Source organism: Schistocerca serialis, chromosome 1 (genome assembly GCF_023864345.2).
Source record: "Schistocerca serialis cubense isolate TAMUIC-IGC-003099 chromosome 1, iqSchSeri2.2, whole genome shotgun sequence".
NCBI classification, from domain to species: Eukaryota; Metazoa; Arthropoda; class Insecta; order Orthoptera; family Acrididae; genus Schistocerca; species Schistocerca serialis.
The window spans coordinates 708,012,846-708,034,786 of NC_064638.1; the positions used below are offsets into that span (position 1 = coordinate 708,012,846).

Below are 21,941 nucleotides of genomic sequence, written 5' to 3' on the forward strand. Positions count from 1 at the left end.
GCTTTTAATTTCACGGAAGGTTGTTTTGACTTTTCTCTATCCGAATCTGTCGTTCCAAATGAGCATTTTCAAAATCCTGCAGCCACTTCACCTTAGCTTTCCCTATGCTTTTTATTTATTTAATTTCTGTTTTATATTGCTGTATTCAAACCAATTTCCTGTGAGCATTTTTGTATTTCCTTCTTCCATCCATCAGTTGAAGTATTTTCTCTGATTACCCGAGGTGGTTTTTACATTCCTTGTACCTGTATTTATCTGTCCAACTTCTGTGATTTCCCTTGTTAGAGGTATCCATTACTCTTCCAGAGAACTGCTGCCATGGTATCCATAATCACATTATAGAACTGGTGATCCTTTTAACCTTAAGCCTACTTCTCATCATTACTAAATTGTGGTCTGTGTCTATATCTGCTCCTGGGTATGCCTCATAATCCAGTATCTGATATTAGTATCTCTTACACCACATTGTAATAAAATGGCATCTTCATGCGTCTTCAGGCCTTTTGCAAGTTTATCACCTCCCCTTGAGATTTTTCAACAGTGTATTCACTATTACGACTTGAAGATTACTGCAGAAGTCCTGTCTCATTCCTATTACCAAGCCCACATACAGAACCCTGTCTTCTGTTCTTTCCCCTACTACCGAATTTGTCACCCATGATTATCCGATTTTCATCTCCCTTTATGTTCTGAAATATATGTTTAATATCCTCATATACTTCCGTTGTGTCTTCATCTTCTGCTTGTGATGTTGGCATGTATATCTGAACAGTTGTTTTCGTTGGCATTGGTTTGCTGTTGATTCTGATGAGAACAGTCTTTATCACTGAATTGTTCGAAATAACTCACTCACTACCCTACCTTCCCATAAGTAATGAATCCTACTCCAGTTATACCATTTTCTACTGCTGTAGATGTTACCCTATATTTGTGTGACCAGAAATAATTATCTTCTTTCCATTTCACTTCACTGATCTACTCGCCTGGATAGCTGTGCACCTTAAAGTGCCTCTTTCAGGATGGGGAGATGAGCTGGCCCTAGATTGAATCTGCTCCGCAGATTAACAATGAGGGTCGGTTTGCCAGCCAGCCTGTATGTGGTTTTTAGGTGGTTTCCCACATCCTACCAGGTGAATACTGGGCTGGTACCCTTGTCCAATCTCGGTTACACAATGCACCAACATTTAGAAAATTTTTGCTCACTTTCGCATGAATAACTGTACACACAGACATTTGGGCTACGCACCTTCTGTCCTGAGAGGTAACAGGGTTGTGATAAGAAGGGCATCTGGCCACCCCTTAAATTAACCACGAAAAATCCGTTCATAACGATGCTGACCCCTGCACCGCTGCAGGAGAAAGACACAAGAAATAGAAGTTTTCACCTCACTGTTCTCCCACTACATTTAAACTGAATCTTTACATTTCTCATTTGACAAAGCTTACCTATCAAGTTCAAACTTCTGACTTTCCACACTTCTACTCGTGTAGACTGCTGCCCATTCATGGTTATTCAGTCTTCTCATGGTAACCTCCCCCTTGGCAGTCCTGTCCCAGATATCCCAATGTGAGACCAATGCAGAATGTTTTGCCAGTGGAGAGAGCATTATTTCACTTTTTCAGTTATCAGTAAAGAGTGTGTCAAAAATTACATATACTAAGTTTTAGAGGAGATAAACTTATTGTTTTTTACATGACAAAAATATCACAGGTGTATCATTTCTGTGCTGCCAACATCTGGGGAGGACGGGGGGGGGGGGGGGGGGGGGGGGGGAGGACGGGGGGGGGGTTCAGATGGAACCTTTACAAGACACCGGTAGAAGTTCCAGAAGGGCTGGTTGCCAGTATGGATGAAGCTGCAGCCATTATTTAGAAACACTTGGTTGTTTTGAATATTTTATGACCACTAACATACAAATTTCAGATCTGCATTAATGTAAATGGGCAACACTTTCACCAACACCTCTAAAACAACAGTCATCAGTTTGAACACCATCTCTATCAGTAGTGTCCAAATATTCCTGCAGCCCTAGTGAGGAAATGATGCCCCTATGAAATATTTGTTCCATAAAAAAATTCATTTTTATCTCCTCTAAATGCTCAAAAATTTTCTAAATGAAGTTTTTAATACCTTGTACTTGAGCAATCAGTAAGTGTTTCCTTGCTTCAGTATGGTGTAACAAAAAATTACTGCATCACTCATCTTTAAATATGGACATTGTTCTCTCACCTTTTGAAGCAGTTGATAAATTTATGAGTGTCTCAGTCAAATAGTATCTCTGTTTTCTAAATCAAACATAATGGTCAAAAGATGCTGACTAGACCAAAGTTAATTCTTCACAATAAAGGATGGCAGCCAAAAACAGTTGGCTGCCATCCTTTATTGTGAAGAATTTTAACAGTTGCTGCTGCAGCCATGTTTAAAATCTTGTCAAAGTTAATTCATTGTACTGACCAGTGTTACTTTAATGTGTTACAGATACACAAAACCTAAAGGGCAGCTTCCTGACTATGAGTCACCTGTTGTACTTCACTCTGACAGACGCAGTGTGGAAGACTTCTGCAACAAGCTTCATCGCTCAATAGCGAAAGAATTTAAATAGTAAGTTTGCAGAATTGCAACAATTGAGTATAAATTATATTTTTAGAGTAATTCACCACTAGAGGTGTAGATTACATCCAGAACATTAAACAGAAGCAGTGCAGTTGTCTCAGCATTCATAGTAATTATTTTTGTCTCATAAATAGGAAGCAATAGAGTACATGTGTGTACATATTATGGATGGTGGTTATTGCTGAAACAACCGGTCTTCGGTGATTTTTTTTTCCCACGCCAGATTAACGTGCTAGTTAAGATCACTCAGAATAACCTGTTTCTGAAATAACCAATTTTCAGTTTTTTATGCTTTTTTATTTCTTGTGATAAATGTTGAAATCAAACAAAGCTTGAAATAGTTTGACTCTCTCAGTTTCAAGACACACAGAATCAAAAATATTAGATTAAATAGGCAAGTAAAAGAAAATTTAGTCCATCAACCATTCACTTCTTTTCTCGGAAAAAGATAAGTGGTTGAATAATACAAAAAATCACCAGTTTTCTCCAATTGATTCTAATTTTTTGAGACTCTGTTCAAAAATTATGTTGTAATTGGGGATCTCACCCTTATTCGTGTGGCCTAAAGGGTGAAAACTGAGGTTGAAGAATTCTGTTTTTCATGTTCATTTGTCCGTTTTCAAGGGCTACAAGCAGATAAAGGTATATTATGTAGACACAGGCAGCAGATTAGCTAATTTCTACTTATATTGTATACTATGGATGAATTATTTTTAAGTTATTGCTGTTACCATAATTTCCTTCGTCTTTTATTATTTCATAGAAATGGCAGACAGGTCTTTAATCTTTTGTGGCAAACAAAGCAGTGTACTTCATTACAGTGTCACTTGGTAAAAATGTTTCCAGTCTAGGTTTGGCGCCATTCTGAAATACGACAGATATCTGGTGACAACAGCAAGAAACTACCATAAAGACAAAGTGCGGAGAAGTCTTTTGCACAGTGTGAACATGCATACATTAACTCACAACATGCAGCAACAGGGATACTATTGTATCAGCGATGCTGTACCTGTGCTTATGCCATGTGTTTATTGCTCATTTTTGTTGGCATTGTTGTTAAAATAGCACTGATTGCGTTTCCCATTTTCTATGATATTTTATGAATAAAAGTTAATTCTTTTTTAAAAAACATTTAAAAATGAAAAATTTTAGCACAGCTGCTATGGATAATTGCTATATTAGCTTTTTTACTCAGTTATTAGTAAAAATAAAAAACACATCTTTTAAGAGACCAAACAAATACCAAAAAATAGCATTTACTCATAATTTAAGTATCGGTATACGTTTTAACCGTTTGCTTTTTCCCATCTCTAACTCACATCCAAGAGCATTTTAATATATCCAGTCTTTAACCAAAACCTAAGGCATGAATGATAAGCAGTCTTTCAGTATGTAATAAAACATACAAAATTAAATACCAATGGGAGAAATTTAGAAATGAAAGGGTTTAGGGAAAAAAGTGAACTATTAAAAAGACTTACATAAGATAGCAGTATGCCTGTGCTTCTAACAGAAGTTGAATGGCTTGTGGATGACTGTCACTTTTATAAGAAGTGGAAGCTGGTGTATTATTAGTGGGTAGTGAGGAAAAGATTGAATGTAGAATCAGACATGAAATGCGTGCTAAAATTGGACAATTTATTGAACATCTCATGTTAAGTGGTCCGTATCTCCACCTACTTGTCCCTGTGTTTGACATTTACAGTGTTCTGGCAGCTTTTCTTCGAATACTCCGCAGACGTAATGGCTCTGATACTTGGATAAACACCTACATAACTATAAGAATCTCTTGCATCATAAATGGAAACTGACCAAGTGAGGCCTCTTTTAAGTGTTCTTGATCATCTTCAAGTTACCCTAAAGACTTGCCCACAAATTGGGAGATAGAATTTACATCATCATTTACTGTTCTTAATTCTGCAACCATCTTTGGGCTCTGGTCTTCGTGGAGAAGAATAGAAAGGCAGCTGCACTCCATGTTATTTGGGTGTAACTGTATGTCCTCTGCCTAATGCATATTATTTCTTAATGCTTGGCCATATACCAGTGTCCACTTCTCTTTTTCTTTTTTTGATTGTAGAGATGAACCAAATGTAATAGGCCAGTACTTTGGGTTATAGCAGAATTTTCGCAAAGGGGCCAACTCTCAAAGAAGTAGCGTAGTTTTCAGTGCATTGAGCACTTAAGTTTTCTGTTTAGATACACCTTTTGGCCATTTTCTAAATGAACTTCAAAGTGGAACCAGTTGTAGAAGCACTGATGATTGTGGGGAGCTGAAAATGCAGCATCTATTTTTGGCGAAATTAGAACTTTTTTCTTTACAAATGAGCACATGTGTAATTTTGAAATGTTGCACACTACATTCCCAAGGACAAAGCCTCAGTGCTGTAAAATGGATTGCTACAAAAAAGATATTAGAGATAAAAATTATAAAAGTGAGAATAAATAGCTTTTTGACCAGAATGTTCACTTCTGTAAAAACTTATAACAGTTCCTCTTTGTTTTTCCCTGAAATAGACTTTTCTTGTTTTCTTCTTTTGGCTCTACTTAAGCTTTCACAATTATTTCTGTTAACAAGGAGAGCATTTTCTCACTATTGTACAAAGTGCTTCTCTTTATCTTTTTCCCTCCCATGTTGAGCATTACAGGTTCAGCAAAACACTGATTTCAAATCTGTAGCACATAATCCCTGATTAGCATGTTGCAGAGCCCTTTCTTGAATATTCATCATCATTTGACACAGATATAATTGTAAGATACTTAGAGTAAAATTAAAACTGAAAATAACTCTTTATGCTTCACAGGAAGACTCTCAGCTACATCAAAATTCGTTGACCAGTTCGCTGAACATTATAAACTGGCAGTTGTGTGGGCGCATAAACAAATGAGAACTTAAAATTGCCCAGGGGAAGAAGTGCAGTGGGGGGAAACAAGCCCTGCCACCCTCTTGCAAGGCTGGCAGCCTAACCCTTCTATTGTTACTCTAACTGCAGTCCAGGCTAAAATACTTCTCATTATGAGAGATTCATTGTAGTATGAGAGCGATGTAGTTTTTGTAGTGGAATATTTAGTTATGAACCATCGAATCTCCTCCACCAATAAAGTCCATTAGGGGTTGCACATTGGTGATTTGCCTGGATTTCAAACTTGATGCAAACTTGGATGTTAAAATAATATTTTCCAACATGCAGATGAATCCATTTAACAACAGATGTATTTTCTGAAAGCAGTTACAAAGATATTCACACAGCAGCTGTTACAGACTTTGCGTCATTACATTGGCCAAACTGTGATGGACTTAAAGTGCTTTGCATCGCACAATATATACCTTCTCTTAACAATGTATGTTCTTTGGCCCATTGTCAAAAACAATTACATTTACTGATTTTATAATGAAAAATTAATGATTTGCAACAAACTGTACGTAAGGTTCTAAAGACAATAAATCATGATTCATTCTGAATACATTTCTAAATATTGTTCTTTTGACTTGTGCAGAAATTTGGTTATGAAGTTACATTTACAATACTTATAATAAAATCATTAATTACATTTTGATTTCACATTCGATGTACTCTGAACATTACCTGAGGTACAGTACAAAATGCCAAAATGGAATTTCAGATTACAGTTCTGTAGGATAATTTTGTAGTACCAAAATGCCTGAAAATCAATAGTGTTTACATCAGAATGTTCGAGCACTGTTGGTGAAAAAGTTAATTACAACTGATCTAATTGGTTTTTCATTATTTACATGATACATAAAGGACAGAAATCACATTAAGTGCATCAGATGACAGATAAATGTTCAAAAAGTCTTTTTTTACATAAGTTGAAATTAATAAATTTTACTATTAATTATTGGTTTCATTACAACATAGATATTTCTCCTAACATTTCTGTGGGAATGCAATAATGCAATCACGTGAATGAAATTATAAATTTTTCTGAAATTTATGACAGATTACATCATCAGGTTTTATAACTAATTACAGCTGTCTGCTAATTACAGGTAAATGATCTGAAATAATTTAAATGATGCTGATTCGGTATATAAGTGAACCATACGGTTTAATTCACTGATAGGAATTATGAAAAACCATAATTTATCACTTTTGTCCCTTACATATTGTGGATCAAGTAATACACAATTTACTAAACTTTTAGTGGTATTGAAGCTTTGGTTAACTACCCTATAAGTTGTCTATAGCCTGCATTTCATTATTCTGCAAAAGCAGAACTAACAAATGGTCATAGGGATCAATGATCCTTTCTGGTGTCATAAGAGACAGTCTCAAACACCATGATGAATCAGGATGCTTCTCCTCACTGATTTCAAAATCAGAAAAGAAATGAATGAGCAACACACAACCCAAAGCAAAGAAGATTGTACGAATCATTTGGTGATTGCTACTGCGCAATTGCTTGTTGAGGTTGGCAGCATTGAAGCAAGATATTTCAGGCCCGACCTCTGTTGTTACCTTATGCTACCATAATTCAAAATACCCTCACCTAAAACTGCGATGTTACAAAATGTGTGCATAATACCAACTTTAGCTAGCTGACAAACATATGTGTTTCTCTGTAATAACTGCAATCTTTCTCAATACATAAAAGTTTCCCTATCCTTAGCCAGAACCCAGTCCCACGTACCATTCCTGAATTAAGAACGTAGGCTTCTGCGGCCGGTGTCATAGTGATTAAAATTCTTCTGGGTTTTATGCCGCGTCACTGCTAAAAACTTAACAACAAAAATAAACAAAAACCGATGTTTTGGCTGAATTGCAATGGCCTTCCTCAGGGCACGACTGTTTTGCATGGGGATAGGTGCTTCTATTTATTACAGACTATCGATGTCTGACGTCACCATTGTAAATCTTTTAATTGGCCCTCTAATATGATTGGCTGGTCATGACATAAGGGAAGATGGAAAGAAAGAGTCTATTCGTGGATGTCCATGTCGTCAACGATTGGTAACTGTCCGCCAAACTGCGAGCGGTTGCAGGGCAGAAGCTACACGGGACATGGACACATCTGCACAAACAGCTGTAGAGCAACTGTCAGTCCACTTCCGCACACACCAGGAGGAAACTTGCCAACCAGAAGCCGAATGCTGATTGGCGGACAGTTACCAATCGTTGACGACATGGACACCCACGAATAGCCTCTTTCTTTCCATCTTCCCTTACATCATGACCAGCCAATCATATTAGAGGGCCAATTAAAAGTTTTACAACAGTGACGTCAGACATCGATAGTCTGTAATAAATAGAAGCACCTATCCCCATGCAAAACCAGTCGTGCCCTGAGGAAGGCCATTGCAATTCAGCCGAAACGTCGGTTGTAGTTTATTATTGTTGTTAGTTTTTAGCAATGATGCGGCATAATACCCAGAAGAATTTTAATCAATGTTCCTGAATTGTTGCCTAGTTCATGGAATTTTCATATCTGGCTGCAACCTCTCCTTCCACAATGATGTCGTGTGTTCAAATTCTGACTGTCCATAGCCCTAACCAACATAGCCATGCAAAACCATGTACATCAGGCTCAAACTTGCCTGCAATGCCTTGTACTCCATCCAGATGGAAACTCTTGTGGTCCAGGAACTAGAGGAGTGTGCACAATGACACCTCAAGAAACTCTCCAACCTGTTCATCTCCTCCTTCCGCCTTGAACTGCCATCATCCACATATTTAAAAGAGCTTTCAAACATCACCCGCATCCTATCATGGCCAAAAACCCTGTTTTGCAGACCTCCTACAGTTACCTCACTGTCGGAAATTCAGTCCCATCGCCATAGAGAATCCAGAACCTAAACAGACCTGAAACACAGTCATGAACCTGTCCTCCAAAAGCCTAAGTCCCAATGAAGTATCATTATTTTCTAAAGGCCTTCCCTTTTGCCCCACACCCAAATTCAGTTACGCTAGACTTGCTAGAGACCTTCTCTCCTTCTCTAACCTTACCAATCAGACTCAGTCCAAAACCAATATTGAACACTGCCTGACTGTTCACTCCTCCATCCAACCATGAGCCACCCCCTGTTAACTTTCCAGAATTTCCTAACCTCGAAGGTTGCATCGTTCCCCAAATCCCTCAACATAGAAACCAACCTTAAATCCACAAAAAGAACTGTAGTCCACCACCTAAAATCTGATCCTAACCTTATAACGCTATCTGCAGACAAGCCCCCCCCCCCCCCCCCAATTGTGCTTACAAAGTGCAGGGATTACCAGCTGTCAGATTCATCCACCTACAGCCTGCAGCCATAGTGATCCTATTTGAGAAAGCAGCAGGATCTCCTGTCCCTCTTCAAATACTTAGGCACATCACAGAACCTCTCCCCCAAGTCTGTATCTCTCCTCACCCTTACCGCTCCCTGTAGATTACTGCAATCTTCTACTTTTTCAAGATTTTTCCTATGAGGTCATTGATGTCCTTAATGAATGGCAGGAAAACTTTCGATTTCAGCAGCGCTTGACCATCGCTATGATCTCTACTTGGTGGTCTTAGCGCTCTTTTCACCTCAGCAAATGAATAACCATTCTTGAGCAATGCATTGGTGAGATGTTTTAATTCTGCATCAAGCAGCTCTGGTTTGCAGATTTTCCTTGCTTTGCCTGCCAACTTTTTTTTTATGCCTCACTTTTCTTGTGGGTGGTGGTTCGAATCCCGGTGGAGGTAAACGGTCTGTCTGCGTCGGTTTTCGGTAAACCGTGTGGCCCAAGCTACCATCTTCTATCTTGAAAATTAGCACATCAAGAAAATTTAATCTTCTGCTTGCAACCTCCTCTTTGGTAAACTGAATCTTTGGATTGATCTCGTTCAGGTGTTGTGAAAACGATCCAGTTCCTCGTTGCCATCCTGCCACAAAACAAATGTATCATCGATGTAACAGAACCAAAGATTCGGTTTCTCTTTCGCAGTTTCCAAAGCCTGCTCCTCGAATTTTTCCATAAAGAAGTTCGCTATAAGTGGGCTGAAGGGGCTCCCCATCCATTTGACCACTGCATAATAGCCTGGAACATTTTATTATGTGAGACATTTCTGGCCATGAATGTTCACATTTTATGGTCAGTTATACTGCCTCCGAAATATTTATGTACTGTCTTCCTTGTTAACGTACATGCAAACATATTTTATCAATTTCACATTTCAGTACTCCACACTGATGTGAGCCTTAAAATTTTGAAAAAGGACAGAACTATGAGGAACCATCCCAGGACCATTTACAGTGTCAGTAAAACCACATTTGTTGGGGGAATGTCTCCTATACTGAAAATAGCTATTGTCCCCAGTCTCTTTTTCACTCCGCAAATGCCTGTGAAACCTTTTGTTGGAAGTGTTATCTTTCATGCATGACAGTTTACAATTGAACCTTCCACAACATACATGTATCATGCCGACTTTCACAATTTTGAGAACCAATTGCAATAGTGCTGCTCCACTGTACATAGTTGCAGGTATTGAGTCCTACTTATCTTGCTCACAGACTTAATAAGCTGATGTGATGCAAAGCTACAATTTCAAGTTTCCGTGGTAAGTGGGGCATTTGCTATGTTAATATTTACATGAACATGTGAAGAAATGCACAGGCCACATCACGTTGTATTATCATTGAGGTCACCCGTTCAGTTTACAGATACCGTTGTGAAGAGGAAACATTACCAACCTATAACAATGCCTCCAAAGTCTCAAACATTTCTTCTTTGATAGTCTTCCTGTGATTGTTGGATTTGGTAAACAGTTCTTAAATAACATACGCAACATTGCAGAAATTACTTTTCGGTCTTCTTGGTTTATTGTCGCATAGTAACTAGCATAGTGACTAGCTTGTGTTCAGAAATTTTGGATTTCACATCATCTAAGAGCGGCTAAATATTTTAAAAGTGGCAACATTTTAATTTTATACTTTAACTACATAGCAGTGACTGGCAAATGACATAAATAAAATAATGGCTGAATAGTTTGACCACTTGCCCAATACTGACAAAGTAACTTTGCAGTATGATACCAACTGTCTGAAAATTATGTGACGAAACATAGATTGTTTGCATAATGAATGCTAGCTTCTGACTCGCTAAGGCTTTGTGCATGCTATGTATAGCTGCATGTATTACAGGAAATTATAAATTGACAAAATACTGGACTGTTACATTTTAGTTATTAACATGTAGGCCACAAAGATACAATAGTTAAAGAAGTACATTTGATTAACCATTAGCTGTAAAACTAACAAGTGGCGAAATCATCAGTACTGTTTTATGGGAGTCAATTTAATGTGTAATGGAATTCCTAAAATTTACCATGGGTTCTTGAGAAAATTAATTTTTCTAACTGGCCTAATTAACAAATTAACAACTCATTTTAGTGAAAATTGGGGTTACAAAACTATAGTTATGAATTTTGAAAATAATTACATTTTAATATTGGAACTCTCTGGAAAACAAAAATTTTGAATGCATATAACATCTGAGATATTGAGTTCTTGGAAAAAATAAAACATTCATTGAAACATCAGTAATAAGAGCTTTTAAATAAACTAGGTCAGTCCTGAAACAATCAAATTTTAAAATCCTTGAATATTGACAGGCATGTGGTCTTTAGGTATCATAAATTATGAATATTTTAGTAAATAGAATATTTCTATGTGAACTAATTAATTATTGTAATCAGTAATTGGGCAAATTAATAAAATTAAAGTTATTTGAAATATGTGAATAAGAATTCAGTCATTGCTACATGCAGACTAAGTTGACAATCGGCAAAGTGACAAATGGGAGCAACTGTGCCTTTATGGTTGCTCCCATCAGCCACCACACCGATTGACAACGTAGTTTGCACATACAGTATGTGTGTTATATGTATGATGGAAAACAGAAAAAAATTATTTACATAATGAGTAGAATTGTAGCAAATGGAGCTATTCTGCATTGCTAGGTCTCAAAGTGCCTTTCAGTTGCACTAGTAATTATTTCGCAATTGAAGGTGATGATAGTCACAAAGATGTCTTGGACTGAAATGCTTGGCCACAGTTCAACCAAGTGCCTGTGGTATTACAGAACTCAGGAGGGTGTTAGATGGTAGTAGAACAAATACTGAGGTTGATCTTAAAGCTAAAAGAAGTTAGTTTCCATACAACGGGTGGATACACTGAGGTGACAAAAGTTACAGGATACCTCCTAATACCATGACGGATCTCCTTTTGCCCGGTGTAGTGCAGTAACTTGACATGGAATGGACTCGACAAGTCATTGGAAGTCCCCTGCAGAAATATTTGAGACATGCTGCCTCTATAGCTGTCCATAATGACGAAAGTGTTGCCGTTGCAGGATTTTGTGCATGAAATGATTTCTCAGTTGTGTCTAATGTTGAACAAGATTTGTGTTGGGCTATTTGCATGGTCAAATCATTCACAAGAATTATTCAGAATATTCTTAAAACCATTTGCGATCAATTGTGGTCTGGTGACGCGACGCATTGTCATCCATAAAAGTTCCACCATTGTTTGAAGTCCATGTATGGCATCAAATGGTAACCATTTCCAGTTAATGATGGATTCAGCTGGACCAAAGGATGCAGTCCATTCTATGTAAACACAGCCCACACCATTATGGAGCCTCCATCAGCTTGCACACTGCCTTATGTCCATGGCTTTTTGGGGTCTGGACCACACTTGAACCCTACCATCTGCTCTTACCAACTGAAACCTAGACTCATCTGACCCAGCCACGGCACTGCAGGTGATGATGCGCTGTTAGCAAAGGTACTCACGTCAGCTATCTGCTGCTGCCATAGCCCTTTAACACCATATTTCAGCACACTCTCCTAACGGATATGTTCATCGTACACCCCACATTGATTTCTGTGGTTATTTCACGCAGTGTTGCTTGTCTGTTAACACTGACAACTGTACGCAAATGCTGCTGCTCTCAGTCGTTAATTGAAGGCCGTTGCCCACTATGTCATCTGTGGTGAGAGGTAATACTTAAAATTTGGTATTCTTGGTATACTCTTGACACTGTGGATCTCAGAATATTGAATTCCCTAATGATTCCCGAAATCGAATGTCCCTTGCGTCTAGCTCCAACTATCATTCCGCATTCGGAGTCTGTTAATCTCCATTGTGAGGCCATAATCATGTCAGACACATTTTCACATGAATCATCCGAGTACAAATGACAGCTCCCCTAATGCACTACCCTTTTGTATCTTGTGTGTGCGATACTACTGTCATCTGCGTATGTGCATATCATTATTCCATGACTTTTGTCGTCTTAGTGTATGACAGCAGAGCACTCAGTGAAAGTTCTTGAAGTCACGAATGGTTTAGCTGACAAGCTTACAAGGCTCATTTATCGTGGGAAGGAGGTTTTAAGATAGGTGAGCAATGTTGTAATGTAAGTTTTTTAGTAAAGGATCTGAAAGTCACAGTTGATGCCATAATTGTTTGTAGGACACCCTTATTTAAATATATATGGGTGTTATTCAAAATGTCTTCTGGTAATTTAAAATCCATTATCCATTTTTTTTCCTTCTCATCCCATCCAGTAAGTCTGCTTTGACACAGGGTTTTCTGTAATTCTCACCAAATTTAAAAAAAAGATGAAACATGTCAGTTGCTCTAAATATGTGGAGCTGGAAGAAATTACAAACTGTTTTCAGGTAGCACACAATGGTGTGTGGAAAGGTACTGAAGGTGGCCAATATACTTGGACTGAAGGGCTTCTCCATATCTAATGGACGGGTTGATAGATTGAAGTAGTGGTATAATGCAGTGTACAAAACTGCATGTGGCGAAGGGGACAGGTAAATGTAAACATTTTAGTGAATGGCAAAAAGAAATATAAACCAAGGGACATCTTCAAGATAAATGAAACTAGGATCTTTTTCAGCATTTTTCGAAACAAAACACTTGACTGTCGTGGAAAGAAATGTAGAGTTTGCTTTACAGCAATGCTAATAGTCCTGAAAGAAATCAATGATGTTTGTGTGTAAGGGGAGGGGCATTGTTTTAAAAGCATTGCCAACAAACTACAGTGCCAGTAACAAAGCATGGATGACATCTAAACTATTTAAGAAGCAATTGCGTAGCCCTGATGCAAGAATCATAACAGAACATTCTGATTATGGATTGTTGCCCTGCACATCCAAAAAATATAAATTTACACATTGTGCAGTGTAAATTCCTGCTACCAAACTGCAGACCTTCAATGTGAGAATTATTCATGCTTTCGGAACTTATTAGGTCTGATGGCAAATGGAAAAGACATAGCCTCCTTTAAAGTGTCAATCTTCAATGCTTTACTATATTGCTAAGACATGAACAGATATTAAGGAAGCATACAGTGCAGTGGTGAAAGTACATCTGTTGAAGAAGTGATAATGATAAGTGGGTTTTGTTGTATTGTAGATGTAAATGCAGCAGTGAAGACAAATACTGGAAAACTATTGTAAATTACAAACCACAGTAACTATTTCATCATCATGTCCCATTTATTAAAGATCATCCAAATGAAAGTCAGTATAATAAATAAAATGGTTTTATAGAACATTAATAAATGTGTGCATAAAAGGTTAAAGAGCGATAGTGGATGGGGGATAACATATGAGGAGAGAGAGAAGTAAAGGATTTTCTAAAAAGTTTGCTAATGGCATGTTTCCTTATATTTTCAGTGCACTCGTATGGGGATCTTCTGTAAAACATCAACCTCAGAAAGTTGGCAAGGATCATATGCTCATGGATGAAGATGTTGTCCAGATTGTGAAAAAGGTCTGATTTTGTATTTTTTGATGGCACTGAAAACTTAAGGCATCTTCTGATAGTGCCAACTTATAAACATCAATTCTGAATACTTTGAAATCAGTGGATATTTGTGAATGTTGATTTTATAAAAAATAAAATATTTAGTGAATCCAACCTGTACAAAAATTGACTCTAGAATAAATTTACCTGGTATCCAGTAACTTACGTTATAGATTACTTATCAAAAAGTGAGACTGAATTATTACAAAATTAATGTGTGTCTATTGGTGGTCCACGCAGGTCTAGGCATGGACAGGGAGTATAGAATTGCTAGTTCCAAGCATACAGATGCTTTGCACTTAAAGAAAGCGAGTATCCTGTGATTTATGTCTCACTTGCTTATGTAGAATTTGTCACACATCACTATCAGCCATATAATTTACAGTAAATGGAATAAAAATTCACTAAGTAACTCATGATTATGTTTAATGCTCGCACTGGCTACAACATTCATGGCATAATGTTCAGAACACTCCAGGGCTGTTAAGAGTATGTATTACATCAGGTGCACAGAATACGCCTAAAGTTGACTGCCATTGTTTGTGACTCCAACTATAGTACATTACTAGAGACTGTAAACATCACTCACAAGAGTAAGGTTTGGACTTAATGTTTATTATGAGATCATTAGAGGGGGCAGAGTAAGAAAGCTAAAACAATGCAATATTTAAAGAAAAATGTTTTAATTCCTGTAATATAAGAAAATAATGTACTTATACAACATATATTAGAAAAGAATCTTTCTTATTCCATGTGCTGCATGAACCACAAAACTGAGTTTATAAGGTTGTCCATTTCCACAGGAACTTGACTAAGTGGATGATTGTCCTCATAAAGCAGCAACCTAAAACAAAAGAAATCCTTATGTATGTATAGCTGAAATAAATTTTCTTTTTTGGTGTAACAGTGCAAAATCCATATTATGAATTAAGTACTGCATTATGATTGTGTCTGTAAAGTAACACCAGTTATTACGGTTGAGAATAATGAAAATCTTTCCTAGGAGAAATAAGTGCTAGGAACTACTGGTCTGTTGCTGAATAGAAAGGGTACAGTCATATGGATAAGAGTACCTGTTACATCCAGTAACCCATTAAATTGTAAGTTGCTCCTTCATTTACTTCCTTCTACCCACTGAGATAGAAAGTACATTCCTGACACACAGCTACCTAATTCAGTGCGAGAAGCCACCAGGTAACAAATACAGCACTCCACTTTTTAAAAAGAATGATATTTATTTTTAAAAAATTTCCTCAAATCATGAATGGCCCATTTACTAAATTCCCACAATCATTATCCCTGTTCTCATGATGTAGGCAGCAAACTCTGCACCCATATTGTATCAACATAGGTGAGTTCAGAGCCCAACTGTTTAAAGAAGTCCTTGCACACAATCAAAAGAAATTTCCAATTTATAAATTTGATTGCAGTGGATCCTGTAACATCATTCTCGACATTGGGAACAATTTTTAAGAGTGAACTTTGGAGGATGCTGGAGAAGACTTGAGGTATAAATGTTACATTACTGAATTGGTGCAAATCCTTCAAAAGATGCAAACATGAAGACCATTACAGTAGTCTCTTCAAGCTTTCATTAAGCGTAAAGTCCTTCACAGTTAACATTAGGGTGAACTGGAATGATGACCACTGGTCACCTCTTGATCCTGAAGACATTCATGTGCTTGTTTGGTTTCAAGTGACTGGCATGCTGGATAAGATGACCTAATCTAGTCAAATGGTATTCCAAGACACAAGCCAACTTGTACAAAATGCATTGTCTTGATAACTGTGACGTGTTTTGGTCCCCAAAAGCCCTGATTTGACTTACATTCGCAGTAATACCGAGAGAGCATGTAACAAGTCAAGGCATGCCAACACATATCCTTTTAAGTAGCCACTAAGTATTCCGGGTGACAGGGGACAAATGAACTGGGCATACTCTTCACTCAGGTGCAGAATAGAGGCAGGTCAAAAAAAATTTTAAGAGTCAACAAAAATATAACATTCAGCTTTTTAGTGTGCCACAACAAACAATTTTATAATTAAAAGCTTGCTTTCATCTCACCGTTATTACATGCATTTATTCCTGTTCCTTCCACAAAGAGAATTTTTCATCTTGTTCTTTGAAGGTGAAGCAGTCACTGACCTAAAAATTGCTTTGAATGAAGGGGTTTAGTAAGTACTGTCCATTTAGTGTTGGTATGGCCTAGTAATCACCAGTGATAGTCATTTTTGATCTCAGAAATAAAATAACTGTAGGACCAAAAGAGAGTGGACCACTTGTGAAGTATACTACTACAGAGGCTTTTGTAAGTAGAATCAATTACCAGGTAAGTTTTATAAGCATAAAACTCTCATAATATATTAACCAACTGTTTCCGAATTCATTTCAGCTGCTGTAATAATGACCCCCAACTATTACTAGAAAAACTTATTTCTACCAAATTATTTTACATAGTGTTCTTTTCAGCTTCAGCACACTTTTTGGCACAACTGCTAACAAACATAACATTTTTTCACACACATCATAACATTATGCATACATTTTAACTGATGTAACAAGCCCAACTCCATGTATAAATTAAGTAATCCAACTCTCTAGGAATTTCATACTGATGGCTGTTATCTCACATTTCTTTATACACTGACTTCAAGCTGCTCTATTAACTTGGAAAGTGGAATTTTAACTGAAACCTGTCTTTCCATACAGTCAATTACGAAAATTTACTTTAATATTCTCTATATAACAATACCAATAGAAAACAATGGAAAATCCAGGATGGACTACAACAATATTATGAGAAGGGAATTTGCTACTCACCATATAGTGGAGATGCTGAGTTGCAGATAGGCACAACAAAAAGACAATCACAATTAAAGCTTTTGGTGATTACACCTTCGTCAACAATAGACACACACACACACACACACACAACTGCAGTCTCAGGCAACTGAGAAGGCTTTACTTGCCGAAAGCTGTAATTGTGAGAGTCTTTTTGTTGTGTCTATCTGCGAATCAGCATCTCTGCTATATGGCGAGTAGCAACTTTCCTTCTCATAATATTGGAAGAAAGATTATGGTATACTTTATTCAAAGAGTTGACCTCAATGAGGCTAATGTAGAATGGGTTTGGCATTTATTGAACTCTGGCAAACAGCAAATGCCCAAATTTCTCAACAGTGTTTGGACCATTTAAATTAAAAATAATAATAATAATAATTCAATTGAGTTGCCACCCACTAAAAGGTATTGAAGAATCTTTACAGGTGGTGCACATAGTGAAGAAAGGAAGGAAGCTTGACCTACTTAAAGAGCTAGAAATATCAGTCAATAGGAAACAGATTCTTGAATGGATTAAGAGATCTTTTTTAAATTTAACTGTAATATGATATATACATCAGAAGTTTTCACAAGTACAGCGAAACCCCCAATTACGCAAAACTGAGAAGACTGTAGAATCGATTAAAATGCCCAAATTGCAAGCAAAAACATATGTAATTGGTATCTATGATTAAAAATCGTAATCTCTCCAATACATTGTATAAAATCTGTGTAAGTGAAGGAAATTAAATGTACAATACAACAATAATATGGACATTTTTATGTCTGCAAATTGTAATTCTGCCAGATATTTCAGTTTCTCATGCGATTGCACTAATTTATACATAAATTAATTGCATATTTACTATTTTAGAAGTAAGGAAGGGTAGCACTGGAAATGAGATGCTCCTTGATTGTTGTGGTATACAAGTTTAAGATTTCTGTACCAGCTTCTCTTACACATTTCATCAGTACAACAGAAATGATAGTGTAACAATAAAAACAATTAAGAAAAACTGTTTCCAACTCAGGAAAAACCCTACAGGTTTCAACAGGGAACAGGAAGAATAAGTACCCTTTCTTCTTCCACAGCACACGCACACAAATTACAAGTTGTTGTGGATCGCATGAATGTCCTTTACAGCGTTTCTTGTGATTTGTGTATTCAAGGAGCAGCACTGACACATTGGCCCATTAAAGAAATAAGAAAATACAATGCTACATCATCGATCTCTGCTTTCTGAAATGCTTGCTACAAGTCTTGACAGTGGGTAGTAGCCATCTTCCTTCCACTGTGTTTATTTCTAGGCAGTACTTTAGGTAGCTCCAAAAACGGGCCGTAACATATTTTACCAAAAATTCTTTGAGCAGTGAACAAGACGTGTAATTTGGTATTCCAACAACAAGAACATTAAGACTTCTGTCGAACTTCAATATTGTGTCATGATGTAAAGACAGACACAAGTAGAAATTAGTTTTTCATAATGTCTTCATTCCTTTCAGCCAATTAGGAAAATAAAATATTTGTATAATACACATTATATTTATAATAACATGAAAAGGATAAATTGCTGCTCACCACATACAGGAAGTACTGAATGGCAGACAGGGACATTGATAAAAGACTGCATACGATTATTACGACTGGCCCACAGCTCAAAAATAATAAGTTGTCAATATACAGTATAATGCAATGAAACATCATGAAAATTTCATATCAGGTGGTATGATATAAAGGCAAATTTAAAAATAACTTGCAGATCCACAGGGTAGCATTATTATTTGCAACTATTTAAGCGTAATCATTTTTACCTTCCTCCAGAATATCAAACACTTGCTCGATGTCAGATTACCATATACAACCTTATTGCATTATAACTCGCAATATAAGTAAGAACATAAAACTAAACCACTTTTCTAATTTTTTTTATACTGTGAAAGTGGTTTTCATTAACAGTGGTTATATATTTTCTAGCACCTCAAGCGGGTGCACCTTGTGCAATGATTTATTTTATTTTTTCTAAAGAAGACACACTTACTTTGTTTTAACATTGTTAGACCGCAGAAGGTGGTAGTAACCAATTGCTTGACTGCTTGGCACTCTTGCATCCTTCTTCCCAACCATAAATAATGTTGGGGCAACTACATTATTTATATGGTTAACAGGCGAACATTTCTTCATCTTCTCAAATGCTTCAAGGCTCATGTCTTGTAGCACATTGTACTGATAGCCAGCTTCCACTGCCGTCCTAGAATATGAAGTTGCATTTTACTTGAGATTGAAAGATGTAACGAGATTAACAATTCTGTTAACTCTAGTTCCATTTAAATTGCAAAACATAAAATGTAATAATCAAAAGTAAAAACAGTCTTACTTCAAAACAAAGAAGCAGCATGAACTGGAGTAGACCACAAGTGGAAGAGTAAATACAAATGTCATATTTTCTGGCTAGTAGAAGTGGAGATAATGCTTAAGGTAAATGGCATTTGAATGGTAAGGAACATAACGAATGAAGTCCCAAGTCCACAAATACTACATCTTGTCTGTCACACTTGGCATAGGCTTCACAATGACGGTTTCCACTCTTAATCCATTACAGTAGACTCATTATTTCGAAACTCGCTTAACCAATACTAGCTTTTGAATCCCTACTGAATAACAGCAAAAAAATCTACCACTTAAACCTAATTTTGTATAACTTGTACTACAAACTAAAAGCTGGCCCCCACATTACATGTTCCAGTTCATATTCATCATCTAAACTGAATAAGTGTGTGTGTGTGTCTATATATATATATATATATATATATATATATATATATATATATATATATATATATATATATATATATATATATAGAGGGAAACATTCCACATGGGAAAAATATACCTAAAAACAAAGATGATGTGACTTACCAAACGAAAGCGCTGGCACGTCGATAGACACACAAACATACACACAAAATTCAAGCTTTCGCAACAAACTGTTGCCTCATCAGGAAAGAGGGAAGGAGAGGGAAAGACGAAAGGATGTGTCTGCTTGTGTCTGTGTATGTGCGGATGGATATGAGTATGTGTGCGAGTGTATACCTGTCCTTTTTTCCCCCCAAGGTAAGTCTTTCCGCTCCCGGGATTGGAATGACTCCTTACCAAAACCCACATCCTTTCGTCTTTCCCTCTCCTTCCCTCTTTCCTGATGAGGCAACAGTTTGCTGCGAAAGCTTGAATTTTATGTGTATGTTTGTGTGTCTATCGACGTGCCAGCGCTTTCGTTTGGTAAGTCACATCATCTTTGTTTTTAGGTGTGTGTATATATATATATTATTGAGAAAAATTATGTGAAATGCATAACGGAAAATATATATATATATATATATATATAGTCTCCCACTTCCAGCTCCACTCCCTCCAAAACCTCAAAATTCCAAGCAACACAATCTGGCACCACAACACCCTAACTCAGTAGTTAACCTTTCCTCCAAACCTCTCTCCCAATCTGAAACCTCTGTCCTATCCAAAGGCCTCACCTTCAGCCCCACTCCCAGATTCAACCAAACAGCCCTCGTCAAAGATTTACTGTCCTACACTCGTACTCTCTGCTGGAAGTATCACTTTGCCACGAAGAAAAATGATCCTAATCCTACCCCTAATGATCCAACTCCCCAAGACACTATCCAAATTGAACCCTGCCTGGAACAGTTCCGTCCTCCGTCACAGCGGGACCCACCTCCTCTTCCTCAAAATCACCCTCTCCAAACCTTCCAGGAATTTCTGACTTCCAGCCTTGCCTCTCAATCCTTCTTAAAAAACCTTAATCCTACTCCCAACATCACCACTGCTGAAGCCCAGGCTATCCGTGATCTGAAGGCTGACCGGTCCATCATCATTCTTCCGGCGGACAAGGGTTCCACGACCGTGGTACTTGATCGTCGGGAGTGTGTGGCTGAGGGACTGCGTCAGCTTTCAGACAACACCACATACAAAGTTTGCCAAGGTAATCCCATTCCTGATGTCCAGGCGGAGCTTCAGGGAATCCTCAGAACCTTAGGCCCCTTACAAAACCTTTCACCTGACTCCATCAACCTCCTGACCCCACCGACACCCCGCACCCCTACCTTCTACCTTCTTCCTAAAATTCACAAACCCAATCATCCTGGCCGTCCCATTGTAGCTGGTTACCAAGCCCCCACAGAACGTATCTCTGCCTACGTAGATCAACACCTTCAACCCATTACGTGCAGTCTCCCATCCTTCATCAAAGACACCAACCACTTTCTCGAACGCCTGGAATCCTTACCCAATCCGTTACCCCCAGAAACCATCCTTGTAACCATTGATGCCACTTCCTTATACACAAATATCCCGCATGTCCAGGGCCTCGCTGCGATGGAGCACTTCCTTTCACGCCGATCACCTGCCACCCTACCTAAAACCTCTTTCCTCATTACCTTAGCCAGCTTCATCCTGACCCACAACTTCTTCACTTTTGAAGGCCAGACATACCAGCAATTAAAGGGAACAGCCATGGGTACCAGGATGGCCCCTTCGTACGCCAACCTATTCATGGGTCGCTTAGAGGAAGCCTTCTTGGTTACCCAGGCCTGCCAACCCAAAGTTTGGTACAGATTTATTGATGACATCTTCATGATCTGGACTCACAGTGAAGAAGAACTCCAGAATTTCCTCTCCAACCTCAACT

General features: G+C 37.7%; 2 protein-coding genes across 3 annotated transcripts in view; one reads left to right on the plus strand and one right to left on the minus strand.

The window, feature by feature from the left end:
* The window catches only part of LOC126480981 (GTP-binding protein 128up), a 50,798-nt gene extending 36,264 nt beyond the window's left edge, over positions 1 to 14,534 (plus strand). The window contains exons 7-8 of the mRNA XM_050104421.1: positions 2,480 to 2,602; positions 14,291 to 14,534. Coding sequence (XP_049960378.1) covers positions 2,480 to 2,602; positions 14,291 to 14,393 — 226 coding nt within the window. The 3' untranslated portion in view covers positions 14,394 to 14,534. The remainder of the gene's footprint in view (positions 1 to 2,479; positions 2,603 to 14,290) is intronic.
* A 550-nt stretch (positions 14,535 to 15,084) lies between these two features.
* The window catches only part of LOC126480968 (acylamino-acid-releasing enzyme-like), a 119,990-nt gene continuing 113,133 nt past the window's right edge, over positions 15,085 to 21,941 (minus strand). For both annotated transcript variants that reach the window (XM_050104402.1, XM_050104410.1), the window contains exons 13-14: positions 19,281 to 19,490; positions 15,085 to 15,264 (exon numbers count right to left, since the gene is read on the minus strand). In XM_050104402.1, the coding sequence (XP_049960359.1) occupies positions 15,165 to 15,264; positions 19,281 to 19,490 (310 nt within the window). In that variant the 3' untranslated portion in view covers positions 15,085 to 15,164. The remainder of the gene's footprint in view (positions 15,265 to 19,280; positions 19,491 to 21,941) is intronic.